General features: G+C 42.8%; 1 protein-coding gene across 1 annotated transcript in view; it reads right to left on the reverse strand.

Annotated features, from left to right (window-relative positions):
* Nucleotides 1–13,234, reverse strand: part of TBC1D13 (TBC1 domain family member 13) — a 23,972-nt gene that overhangs the window by 824 nt on the left and 9,914 nt on the right. Inside the window, exons 3-11 of the mRNA XM_018565330.1 lie at nucleotides 10,978–11,018; nucleotides 10,819–10,880; nucleotides 9,787–9,886; nucleotides 9,288–9,370; nucleotides 8,473–8,632; nucleotides 6,547–6,757; nucleotides 4,818–4,981; nucleotides 2,204–2,364; nucleotides 780–837 (exon numbers count right to left, since the gene is read on the reverse strand). Coding sequence (XP_018420832.1) covers nucleotides 780–837; nucleotides 2,204–2,364; nucleotides 4,818–4,981; nucleotides 6,547–6,757; nucleotides 8,473–8,632; nucleotides 9,288–9,370; nucleotides 9,787–9,886; nucleotides 10,819–10,880; nucleotides 10,978–11,018 — 1,040 coding nt within the window. The remainder of the gene's footprint in view (nucleotides 1–779; nucleotides 838–2,203; nucleotides 2,365–4,817; nucleotides 4,982–6,546; nucleotides 6,758–8,472; nucleotides 8,633–9,287; nucleotides 9,371–9,786; nucleotides 9,887–10,818; nucleotides 10,881–10,977; nucleotides 11,019–13,234) is intronic.

Here is a 13,234-nt window from a genome sequence, read left to right on the forward strand (position 1 = left end):
GCGCTGGGAGGGGGGGGGGGGGGAGTGTACAAAGATCAGTAATCATTATACTGAGGAAGAAAGAAAGAAAGAATTGAAAGAAAGAATTAGAGGGACAGGAAATGAAAGAGTCAAAAGAAAGTAGGATAGGTAGATAATGAAAGAGAGAGAGAGTGAAAGAAAAGGGTAAAATAAAAGAGAAACAGAAAAAAAAAAGTTTGAAAAAAAAAAAAAAAGAAGAGGGTGTGAGAAAGAGTCAAAGTGAGAAAGAGGGACAATGAAAGGGACAGAGGGAGAAAGAGAGGGAGAAAGTGTAATAGAACGTGTAAAGAAAAAAAAAATGAGAGAAACAGTAAAAAGATAAATAGAACAGAGAGGGGTGTGTGAAAGAGAGATGGAATGAGAATGAAAACAGAGAGAGGTAGAGTGTGAGAGGAAAAAAAGTGTAAAAGAGGGGGGATAGAAAACAGAAAAAAGAAGAAAGTAGAAAAACAAAAAGGGGTGTATGGAAGAGAAAAAGAGGAAGAGAGAGATAGAAGGTGAAAGAAACAGAGAGATAAGGAGCAAGTGAAAGAAATAAAAGTGTGAAAGAGAGAGAAAAAAAGACAGTAGAAATGTGAAAGGGGTGTATGATAGAGAGCGAGAAAGCTCGAGCAAGAAAGAGAAAGCTCGAGCGAGAAAGATAGACAGACACTTTGTGTGCGACAGGGAGATGGTGGTAGTTGTGTAGGACAGTGGAAGGGATAGAAATTAAGAACAAGATACAGCTCTATCAGGATACTTTTCTTAGTCACGCTCACCTGGAGCAACCTCATGTTCACTGTAAAGTCTCCCTCTAATAACTGATCACGGATCAATCTGAAAAAAACAAATTCAGCATGCAAATGAGAACAGTGTCAACAACAAAAAATAGGAAAACTCTACAACACCCTCTCAGCTGAGATCACCATGCTGCTTTTATTACTTGGTAAAATCTGTCATGCATGCCAGTGCTCCAGAGTACCATCAAATCTACACTAACAGGGTTATGCACAAAAGGGTGAAGAGTTTGGAGAAGGCAGAAGAAGTGAACAATCTAGGACAAAATAGCTGCTTTGGAAAAATTCTCCAATTCAGCTCACTTTTTAAATCAGTTATGTTGTCCTAGATTGTTCACTTCTCCTGCCTTCTCCAAACTCTTCACCCTTTAGTGAATAACCCTGTAGCTCTTTCCTACAGGTGTCATTACTAATGAAATGTGATAGAGCAGTACCAGTTTGTAAAATGGGAGCCGTGCAAGCAACAGACTTGGGAGTTATGGAATTACTTAAGAAGTATGCAAGGCAACAGCTTACTCGTCCCACCAGGCACCTAGTATCAAATATAACTTTTAGGTGGACTAATCCTTTAACCCCTTCATGACGGGAGACGTACAGTGTACGTCTTGTCACTTTGTGCCTATATGACTGGCCACGTACACTGTACGTGACGAGTTATATCAGGCTTTGTAATGCCGGTATTTGCTGATTCTCAGCATTTAACAGTCATTCATTAATGTCTCAGTATTGAGGCATTAATTAATGAAATAATTAAGCTTTTTGTAAAAGCTTCTTCCTTTCATTAATGAAAGAATGAAGCCGTTACATGCAAATAGAGGACCGCAATTTGCGATCCCGTATTTGACAGCTCAAAATAGCAGAGAGGCAGCAGTGACTCACCTCACCTCTCTGCTATTTGTTTTGACAGCTCGAGAGCCCGATGTTTAGATACATTTCAAGTAAACTATTTAGTGTTCATGTAAGCATAAAGAAATATCTGTTGCAGCAAAACTTCTGTCTTAGAATATGCTAGCCACTGGCCCTTGATAATTGCGATAAGGCTTCATTCTCCTCACCTCTATAGGCAGAGTCCGTGACATTTTTCCCTGTGAATCAACTGACCCTGCCCCCTGAAATCCCAACTGCAATGCCTAGAAGTGGGTGGAGTTGAGAACAGAGCTACAAGCATTGCTCATCAAGGGCTCTGGATACCCTGGGTCTGCTGGTTCTATGCTGGCATCTCTGCTGTAACAGGTATTTATATATGCTTTAAAAAATAAAGTGCAATTCTAAAAACTGTATGAATGTGCTTTATGAGGCCATGTATCTAGAGAATAGCTTTAAAACTTAGCTTAATGTTCCTGCAAGTACATTTGCCGTTACTGACAACAAGACAACATTAGCCCAATAGTTTCTTCAATACTTACATCAGCATGGCACAGGAAACTTTCAAAAGGAAGTCAAATCTGTTCTCATCAGCAAATAGGGAATCCCAGATACGAATAACATCAGGAAGCACAAACTCTTGGGAAAGCAACAGCGTCAACCAGCGGAAGGCAAAGAACTGTGGCTTGATGTTCTCTTCTTGCTGCAAAGAGACAATAATTCCACAAAGTGGAGCATCAGTGTACTGCCGATAGGAGCCATCCTTCCACAACATAACTACTGCTAATTCTCACTTAAAAGCCCCATTCACACCTTAGAAATGGACCGGATCACAGAGTCTCACTAATTGCTCCAAGAGACTCTTGCAATCCTAGACACACTAAAGAATATTGGGGTGATTTACTCAGATCTGAGAATCTTTACTCCAATCACGTGAAAAGCATATGACTGAGTATTTAAAGGAGAACTATGGGTTAAGTGTTTTTCCCCATAGTTCTCCTAAGGGTCACGGGAGGACACAAACTAGCGTCCTCCCGTGACCCAAAGCTCAGTATACCGCGAGCTACAGCTCACGGTATACTGAGACCGCCGCAGCCGGGACGGATCCCGACATTACTGTCGAGATCCAACCAGCTACATGATTGACAGTTGGTTCTGCCTATCTAAAGGCAGAGCCAGCTGTACCTGCCCCCTCACGCCAGTCAGCGCTGGAGGATCGGACAGGGGAGGGGGGGAATCCCTGAATCCCTGCAGGGAGGCGTGAGTGACAGTCGTGGCTCTCTGCAGGGATAGATCGAGAAGTGAGCGAGCGACGGTATGTGTTCGCTCACTTCCCGATCTATTGAGCGGACTTGTGACAGTTTCATTGTCACAGGTCGGCTCGAAATATGAGGCTGAGTGATTTTCACTCACCTCATAGTTCTCCTTTAAAAGGTGAACAAGAAGTATGCTCATCACAGGATTCTAAAACGAAAGAAAACATTTACACATTTTCTTAAGTGAAGATTCTTTACCTCTTAGTAAATCGGCCTCTGTAAAAAAAGGCAAAATCAAAAGCAGCACCAACATTTTCAGGGAATATATGTCTTTTACATATTCACCCAGTTAAGCTATCAAGTGCAAATTTGCCACTTATTTTCACCATACGTATTATCATGCCGAGTTGTAGGCATATTTTACTCATTTTTAAAGACTTTCTGACAGTTTTCTTGTAGCCAAGCAAATTTGCTACCTGGAACCTTCTGCACGCCATGAGATTCCCCAAACATAAGGCTATCAATAAGCAAATCGGAACTCTAAAGTCTTAACTGCAGCATGTCCACCCTCCTCCCTTGCAAAAGCTCAGAACATTACATTTAAGAATGAAGGAAAAGAAGATGCATGGCAGAGCTAAAGCTAGTCATCTGTAAACCAGCTCCCCCAGGTTTGAAGGGCCGCTCAGGCAGCAGAGAAACATCAAAAAGGATTTTGGTACCCACTGTAAGATCCTTTTCTTGGAGTCCATTCAGGGACACAGGAAGTCTTAACCACTTCCGGGCCGCAATACGTCCATAGACGGCGGCCCGCACAAGTGAGTAAAACAAGAACACAGCTGTTGCAGCAGCCGTGTTCTTGGTATCGTTTATAACAGCAGGTGATTTTTAAAATATTTTTACTTTACTTTTAGGGGCTTCAGGGAAATATTAGGGATCTCAACAGACCCCTGATATTTCCCTTTTAAAATAGAAAAAGAGATTGAGGACACAGAGTCCTCAATCTCTTTTTCTTCAGCCCCTGTTAAAAATGAACAGGAATCCTCTATACTGAGTGTTCCTGTTTATTCATAAATTGAGGACATAGTGTATTTACTATAACCACAATAATGAATGAACAGAAGGTGATGTAGATCACTTCCCATTCATTCATAATTGAGGATACCATCGAGGTAACCATACTCACTGAGTGCTTGTACCTGCTCTCCATCCTGACACGCTGTCACAGGAGGCTGAGCAAGCGATGCGGAGAGGAGAGAGCGATCTGCCAGCTGACTCCTCTCCTGCACCACCACCGGCACTGGCTGTCTCCACCCACACGTACGCTCTACTGATGTGTAACCGGAGGCTGAGCGGTGTGGGAGGAGAGACGCCGGACGCTCAGAGCGCTCTCCTCAAAGCTGGATATGGCCACCTGTGACAGTTTCTCTCCTCCCCGCTGGGACACAGAGCAGGGCCCAGAGGGGAAGAGAGAAAGAAGGGATGCACCGCTATTTCGGCCAAAAAAATTGCACTTTCGGCATTTTGCCAACAGTGCCATTTTTGGCCGATATGTTTCAGCGGCCGATATATCGCTGCATCCCTACTTGTTAGCACATATGCACTGAAGCACACCTGATTGGCTTTTAATGCTACCTCCCTTAGTCCCCCAGTCTGAGTACTGCTGCGCAAGGAACGATAGGAGGCTAATACCAAGTCAGATTCAACTATATGCTAGCCGCATTTTTTTCAAATTATGGAGAAGCCATCTGTATTTTATTTTTAAAAAAGGTGTATAAAATAAAATTAATATGTAACTTTTTTTAAACTAACTTGATAACAACATGTCCTTCGTATCAATAAAATAATAAAGAGGTTGTATATGAAGGAATGGTATGGAAAGACAATGTTTAAACTGACTCACCAGCTTAAGATACAACTCCTCATCTTCTTCCTTCAGCATTGAGTATACTCGCTCCATCTTAGACGTTATTCCACACTGAGAGTCATCCAGGCTTTTGATGAAGTTGTCCCGGATTTCCGACATTAGGTTAGTGAAGCAAAAGAAGGTGTCTGCTTCTGCATGCTCTGTTTTTAAGGAATATATGGAATACATTTACAAAACCCAACAGTAAGGTATCAAGAAAGCCACCCTTTGTCATTTCTATTTGCCTTTAAAAGGTTTACTTAGAAAGCACCCGGAAGCAAGCAATCTCTTTTTGCATCCTAATCACTGTGCTTTTCTCTTTAGAAAATGACTGGAAGCTAAATTATCTTAGTATTTAAAGTGAACCTGTGTTTTTCCCATGCAGGGTAAAGATACAGGTTCACTTTATTGCCAGCCCCTTCAGCTGCACATTCTTACCACTGGCAGAAAAGACAAGAAGCAGCATGTAAGCCCCAAGTCACAACCTGTAGCTTACCTATAACTGGGGCCTTCCTGCCCCCATGTGACATCTCTAGGTGCCTGTGGCCAATTATGAAGCACTAGTGCTGTTTCAAGCAAATCACATGTTCCTCCATACCCAAAGTACTGGGGTAAACAAATCAATCTTGTATTATACGGGGTCTAGACTCCAGAGATAGAGACATAATCCTGCCCCTGTACAAAGCATTAGTAAGACCTAATCTGGAAAATGCAGTTCAGTTTTGGGCACCAGGTCACAAGCAGGATGTTGTGGGACTAGAGAAAGTGCAGCGAAGGGCGACTAAACTCATAAGAGGCATGGAGGAGCTCAGCTATGAGCAAAGATTAGCTGGCCTGAATTTGAAGAGGCGTCTAAGGGGGGGCATGATCACAATGTACAAATACATAAATGGTCCATATAGTGAGCTTGGTGCCAAATTATTCACTTTAAGGTCACTGCAAAGGGACAAGGGGGCACTCTTTGCGCCTGGAGGAATAGAGGTGTGAAAATGTGGAATAGACTCCCCCAGGAGTTAGTTCTAGCTAGCTCAATTATTTAAAAAAAAAAATCTGGATGTATTCCTAAATGCACAGAATATTACTGGATATTGACTTCTTATTAGGTATATTAAAGCATCAGAGATCATTGATCCAGGGAATATCCGATTGCCTTATGGGATCAGGAAGGATTTTTTTCCCCCTGTTGGAGCAAATTGAACCATGCTTTATAGGGGGTGGATTTGCCTTCCTCTGGATCAACAGTGAGTAATTGTGAGCATAGCGTTCATTTTAAGCTTTCCCCCCCCCCCCATATCGCTATAGGTTGAACTCGATGGACAGGTGTCTTTTTTCAACCTGACTAACTATGTAACTATGTAATAGATTCCTCCATCCATGTTAAACAGTGTGGATGGAGAAATCCCCCCTGCTGGCTGTTGTAATCAGACAGCCGCAGCACCACAGCTGCCTGAATACCGGATCGGTAACTGCATCTGATAGGACAATGACTGCATCTGATGCAGTTACCGTTTGGCCATACATTTTCCACCCAGCTTAGTCGATTTCTAAATGCTGACAGGGCCACCCACAGCTCGAATTATAGCCGATTCCTGTGAGTCATCTATGACCAGGTTAAAGCTTGCCATACACTGCTCAAATGTTGTCCTACTGACTTGGAGCTACTTACATATGACTAAAATAGCAGTATTAAGACTAAGGGCAGAAAGCCACCGTAGCATTCCCTCACCTTTCCATGTGCTATTAGGGTTGGTGGCGAATGTGTAGTAGATTGGCCCGACTATCTCATTCATGCCTTGCACATAGGCGATGCCAGGGTTCAGCTTGGCATAGATGAAAAGTATTCGTTCTACTACCTCCCAGTGGGCTTCACAGCCACTGGGCAACGGCTCCAGGTCACCCAGCGAATGAGAAGCTGATGTCTTCATAGGAGAACTCACCTGCATGAAACATAAGAGGAAAAAAAGAAATTGGATTCTTCTATCTTGTTAAGGTGCGGATAAATTAGAAGAGGAAACATAATAACTTCACAATTTTTTTTTTTAACACTAGTATTGGCCCCTCTGATTTTTTTATGTGTTTTTTATATGGCTGACTTTTAGGCACTGTAAGATTGACAGGAGCCGGGAATGTCTGGGTGTGTTGGATCCTTCTCTGCAGTTGTTGGTTCCTTCCTGACCACTATAATCACCAAGGTCTGTGTTAAGCTCCCTTTACAGACTTGCGAAAAGTCAATTGACAGTGCGTTGGCTGAGTGCGGGAGCGCCAAGATAGCCACCATCAGCAGCCAGGAGGAAGGGGGAGCAGTAGCTGCTGATCTAACATCCAAGGTGACGGCATCCAGCAGCAGAAGGAAAGCAGTTTCTGCAGGAGCATGGGGCCTACTTTTCCAGGCCATCACTCTGTCTAACTAGGATGAGGATACCAGAAACTAGAGGGAAATGAAATCTGACAGGTTTGCTTTAAAGTAAAAGTAAACCAATTGTCAAAATCTCATAGAAGATTTAATGTGTTAATGTAATTTCAGAAGTCATTTTCAATATTTTAATTCTACAGTTATCAATAATACCTGCCAATCCTGTCAGGTCCTTGTTCAGGTGTTACTTGTTATAGGGTGACAATGCTCCTTCCCTGTCTCCCAGTTTAATCCTGTGTGGTCACCTTGTCACATGAGCTCCACATGAGTAAAATGACCATGTTAATGCTTATTGTACAGACATGGTCACTATTAGGAAGCTTGTCCCAAGCAATGATGTATAGCTACTGCGGGAGGGGGATGCAGGAGATTAGCAGCATTAAAATGATTTTTAAAAAAGGCCTATTGTTTATGACACACAGTGCTTTAGCAAACTAAAGCTGGGTACACGCAGTTATGCAAGGCTGAAGGAAAAAAAAATATATGACAGATTCCTCCATCCATGCTAAAAGTGAAGATGAATGAATCTCCCACTGTGTACATTGCATTCTGACAGCAGCGCCATAAGAATGCCTGAACAGTGCAGCATCGGCCCAGCTTTGCTACTTTAAAGGAGAACTATGGGGTAAGTGTTTTTCCCCATAGTTCTCCTAAGGGTCATGGGAGGACACAAACTAGCGTCCTCCCGTGACCCAAAGCTCAGTATAACTGCGACCGCCGTAGCCGGGACGGATCCCGACATTACTGTTGAGATCCACCCAGCTGCGTGATTGACAGCTGGCTCTGCCTATCTAAAGGCAGAGCCAGCAGTACCTGCCCCCTCCCCCTGCCTGTTCCGCCAGTCAGTGCTGAAGGATCTGACAAGGGAGGGGGGAATCCCTGCAGGGAGCCGCGAGTGACAGTCACAGCTCTCTGCAGGGAGAAGATCGAGAAGAGAGCGAGCAACGCTATTTGTTTGCTCACTTCCCAATCTATTGAGCTGACGTGTGACAGTTTCATTATCACACGTCGGCTCGAACTATGAGGCTGAGTGATTTTCACTCACCTCATAGATCTCCTTTAAGCAGAAATGCAAATCACATTTTCTGATACACAGATGGCCCAAATGTTAACTTACTGACAATATAGGTTCTCTTTACAGTGTGCAAACTGTCACATACTGAGTATGAATATTAAAATGTGTGTTAACAACCCAAGCATTTAAAAAATGCAGATGTACCAGTCTGAGCTAGTTCTTACATTAGTAAGGCCGCTCCTGTTTCTTGCCACGGTCTGAGACTTTAGCGTTGTCTGTTCCACACGTTTCCTTAGGGTCTCATACTCATTCTCCGGATCCATGATTAGCTGGCAGGGGTATTCCGTGGGGTTCAGGAAAAATGAGAAGTCGGGACATAGTCTCCTGTGTGGTTACAAAAACATAGGCAGCCTATGAAGGCAGAGGGCCGTATAGACAACAAATATCAGCAAAATATATTTTTCCTATGGAAGGGAAAAGTTAGGCTGGACACAAGCAATACAGTTCCGACTTAAGCCCTCGGCCGCGTAGTCCCATAGAGAAGGACGGGGGCTGCGTACTAATCACACGCAGCACCTGTCCTTCCTGGGAGCTGCCCGATACAACCCTGCACGCAGCACGGAGCTGTACGTGCCAGCCGATTCCCGTGTGAATGAGGGCTAAGGAGACACTGTTAACTCTCCCATTTAGAACTATGTGACTGTGTTGTGTAAAGGGACCTCCCCACTCACAAGTACTCGCCTTGCCAGCTCTCCTCTGCCAATTCTCTCACTGCCTAAAAAAAAACAAAAAACAACCTCCTCGTGACAGTGCTTTGGTCTAGCATCCAATTGCTACTCCAAAAGACTGTCACATGTAGTAGTAGTGTCTAATACATGGGATTTTGGTCTTAGATGCAACAGAGGAAGGAGAAGCGAGGACCGCCGGTAAATTGAGTATCAATGGATCGGGATGTCCCTTTGCACAATGTCACTTAGCTCTGAATGTGAACACATTTCCTTTTTTTTTTTTTTACTGTGTACACATCACAATTGTTTACCTGACATCTTTGTCTATCTGTAGGAGCACCTCATTATCTTTGAAGTATGTGTTCCACCGACTTTCCGGGTTAGGATTAAGAGGCTGAAAAAAAGACAAATGCAAATAAGGCGTTTTATTGATAAAATATCCTTGCAACACTTTTTCCTGTCCATAGTTTTAGACAGGACATTTGAGTGAACAAAGCCAACATCCTCCATTGTTTCAAACCAGTGTGTATTTATTTTCTTTCATTTGACCCTTTAACGTATCTAAAGAGCAACTGACATCCATGCAACTCAGTGCTTACATTTATTTTTATTAACCCTCAAGGTTGGGCTACCCCAGCACAAGGCTTATCTGCTCATTTTCGCCTAGGGACTAAATTTAAAAAGTTATACTCACCCAATCCTTGGAGCCAGCGGCTGTCACAGCACTCCCTCCAGCCTGACTCTGCCAGTGGAGGGGGAGCGAGGCCGGAAGGACCCTCCCATGAGTACATGGTCTTCCCATAAACTTACATGGTCTTCCAAAGTGACATCTTCTCTGGACAAGCCATGGTTGGCCTTGGCGATGCCTGGTTGGATGATCATCTCCTTCAGGAAGTGGGTGTAAGTTTCCCTGTAAAAAGTCAAAACAACGGTCAATCAAAATTAAGTATGATAAGAATGGAGGAATCCACACAAAACAGATAAAATACAGAGACTCCGATATGTATATAGTCAGTGTCGGAAGTTAAAGATTATGACTTGAAGTGCTTTCAGGGAAATAATCACTGTAAGTCAAAATCCATGAACCCACGGCACTCCTAACCGCGTTTCCATCGAGATAAGGTGGGTCCAACAGTAGTCGACAGATGGCCACCGTCTCTATGATACGAGGAAATATGGACACCGGCACTCCCAATAGCAAATAGAATACGTCTATTTAATGACGTACATGCAAAAAGGCAGACACACTTATGCAACTTTTCGGGGTCTCACAGGATCCCCTTTATCAGGCAGAACAAGTACTATTTGCTATTGGAGTGGCAGTGTCCATATTTCCTCACAATTATTGTAAGGACATTTAGATTTAGATCTTTCCCTACCACATCCAAAGCTACTAAAAATGTTGACTGCAGTTAGACTAACGCTTCCCTACACTGTTTGTTAATTTCCCCCCATTTCCTGTCCTAAGTGGCACCAGTGACATAACAGGAAGGGAGGGAAATTCTCTCCAAAGAAGACACAAACCTCAATAAAAATCCTTCCATATACCATCAAAAAAAAAAAAAAAAGTTAGGGGTCATAGGGGGTCAGGGTATTTAAGTCACTTATTTATTTATCAGGGCTATTCACAAAAAGGGTGACGGTTTGGAGAAGCCAGGAGAAGTGAACAATCTAGGACAACATGGCTGAACTGGAGCTGAAATTGGAAAATTTTCCAAATCAGCTATGCTGTCCTAGATTGTTCACTTCTCCTGTCTTCTCCAAACTCTTCACCCTTTTGTGAATAACCCTGTTAGTCTACCAGTAGCAGTTAGCAGCACTAAAAGCCAATGTTTCCCTTACCTTTGTTTTGCAAGAACAGAATCCCATAATAATCGTTCTGTGGGGAGATAGTCGAGCAGGATCTGAAGTGAAAAGAATTGTAGAATATTTTTCAGTATTGATGTATTGTGATTTTTATGTCCTAAAATGAGCTAGTCATAGATTGCACAAGATACAAACCTTCCAACAGAGACACCGGATGCCTCCTTCAAAAGGGATTCCTGACAAAAGAATAAAAGCAATTATTTCCCAAAAGCAAAACAAGTCTAGAAAGTAGCACACTTCCATGCTGTAAAAATTCTGCAACCAATGAGTGATCCGTCCCTTATCCCCAAACTGAATGGAACATGCCTTAGTATGGATAGACACATGGTCATAGTTACATAGTATTTGAGACTGAATAAAGACACAGGTCCATCAAGTTCAACCTATTGCGTGTATGTATGTGATTCTGCATGTGTATGCGTATGTATGAGTCCCTGTGTGATCTTGTTTTTAAGAGTACCTGTACCCCTGTATGTTTCGGTCTCTGAGGAAATTGTTCAAATGCTTTTTGAATGGATTCCACACTCTTAGCCGATACCACTGCTTGCGGCAGAGAGTTCCAGACCCTAACCGCTCTAACTGAGAAGAAGCCCCAACGCCCCTTGTGGTTAAATCCTTTTCTCCACCAATTTTAGGTGGTGGCCTCTAGTCCTTGTTATGGAGTTTACAGTAAAAAGTTTATTGCTGATGTTGCCATCACCATTGAATATCTTGTACATCAAAATCATGTCCCACCTTAATCTCATCACTTCCAGCGTGAACATGTTTAAATTTAGTAGCCTTGTCTCATAGCTTTGGTCCTCCATCCCCTTAATTAGTTTAGTTGCCCTCCTCTGGACTCTTTCCAGCTGAAGGACATCCTTTCTGTGGATTGGTGACCAAAACTGGACCGCATACTCTAGATGTGGCCGAATCAGTGATCTATAAAGTGGCAAAATTATAGCTTTATCTCTAAAGTACATTCTTAATACAAGACAGTACTCTGCTCGCTTTGTTTGCCGCAGCCTGGTATTGCAAGCTATTGTTCAATCTGACTTCCCTAGTGGAGTTCTCATTATTGTTCTAGCAACTCCCATCACATTCAACCAGTGCAAAAAACAGCCGAATGGATCATGGCAACATCCCCAAATTAGTGCCATATGAATAAATGAAATGTTGTTGGTTTTAGATTAAAATCAAATTAAAACTGGTTGAAATCTGAAGAGTGGTTTTCAGTACTGACATCTCAAGGTTGTGTCACTCCAGCGAAGAGTTGGTAACTTTTAGCGCTGCAGGTGTATAAAAGGGTAAATGCAATGCTGAAAGAGTTAATTCTGTTACAGGACTGCTGTTGAAGACTATGTACTGCATAGCCAAAATTGTTTATTAGTTTTAGAATAGAGTAGGAAATAGTTAAAACTGTCAGTTTATTTTTGGTCGGCCCCGTCCTGTTGGGGAGATTTCCCATCATTTCCTGCCCTTCAGAAAAGAAGTGAGAGGACGTATCTCCAAGGTGAGAGGAATTCCACTTTACGACCCCATTCATACTGAGCGACATGACACAAAGCGCGTTTTTCAGCGTGATTTTGAGCTGAGCGACATTGAGCTACAAAGAGTGACAGTGCACATTTTGTCGCGCTATGTAGCGCAACTTTTGGCAGGGACTTTGAAGTTGCTACATTGGGCTGTAACCAATCAAAAGCGGTCTTGATGTGACATAATTACTCTTCCTGTTTCCTGCTTATATTTCTGTGCAAAAATCACACTTCTGTAGCACAACGTAGCGCGACAAAGTTGCGCAAATTCGTGCAACATTGAGCTACACCATTGAAGTCTACTGGGCCAAATTGCGCAAAATCCACCGAAAAATAGGTCATGTTCGAGCGACAAGCTTGAGCTACAAGCGACAGGTGACATTGAGCTGTAAGATGTGAACAGCTCCATTGAAATGCATTGGGCAAGCTACATTGGGCAAGCAGCGTTGGGCACTAGGGCTGCAGCTAACGATTATTTTCAAAATCGATTAGTTAGCCGATTATTAAGTTCGATTAATCGGTTAATCGGATAAACAATAAAATGCATTTTAAAAAATGGCTCCAGTGATGGACTACTAGTTTGTATTGAGATTGCAGTCCATCACCGGAGCAAGCTTTGGAGCGGTGGAAGTAAAAAAAAAAGTGTGGTGTGCAATATAGTGAAATGGAAAGTTTATAATTATACAGCAATCAATGCAGAATGGCACCGGCTATAGAGGACTACAAATCCCAGCAATAGTACATTTTACAGCGCAATGCAGAATATCACCAGCTATAGAGGAGCACAACAAATGGCAGCAATAGTACATTATAGCTGGCGGTATTCTGCATTGCGCTGTATAATGTACTGTTGCTGGGTTTTGTAGTCCTATATAGCT

Source organism: Nanorana parkeri, unplaced genomic scaffold (genome assembly GCF_000935625.1).
Source record: "Nanorana parkeri isolate BGI_ZX_2015 unplaced genomic scaffold, ASM93562v1 scaffold834, whole genome shotgun sequence".
Classification (NCBI taxonomy): domain Eukaryota; kingdom Metazoa; phylum Chordata; class Amphibia; order Anura; family Dicroglossidae; genus Nanorana; species Nanorana parkeri.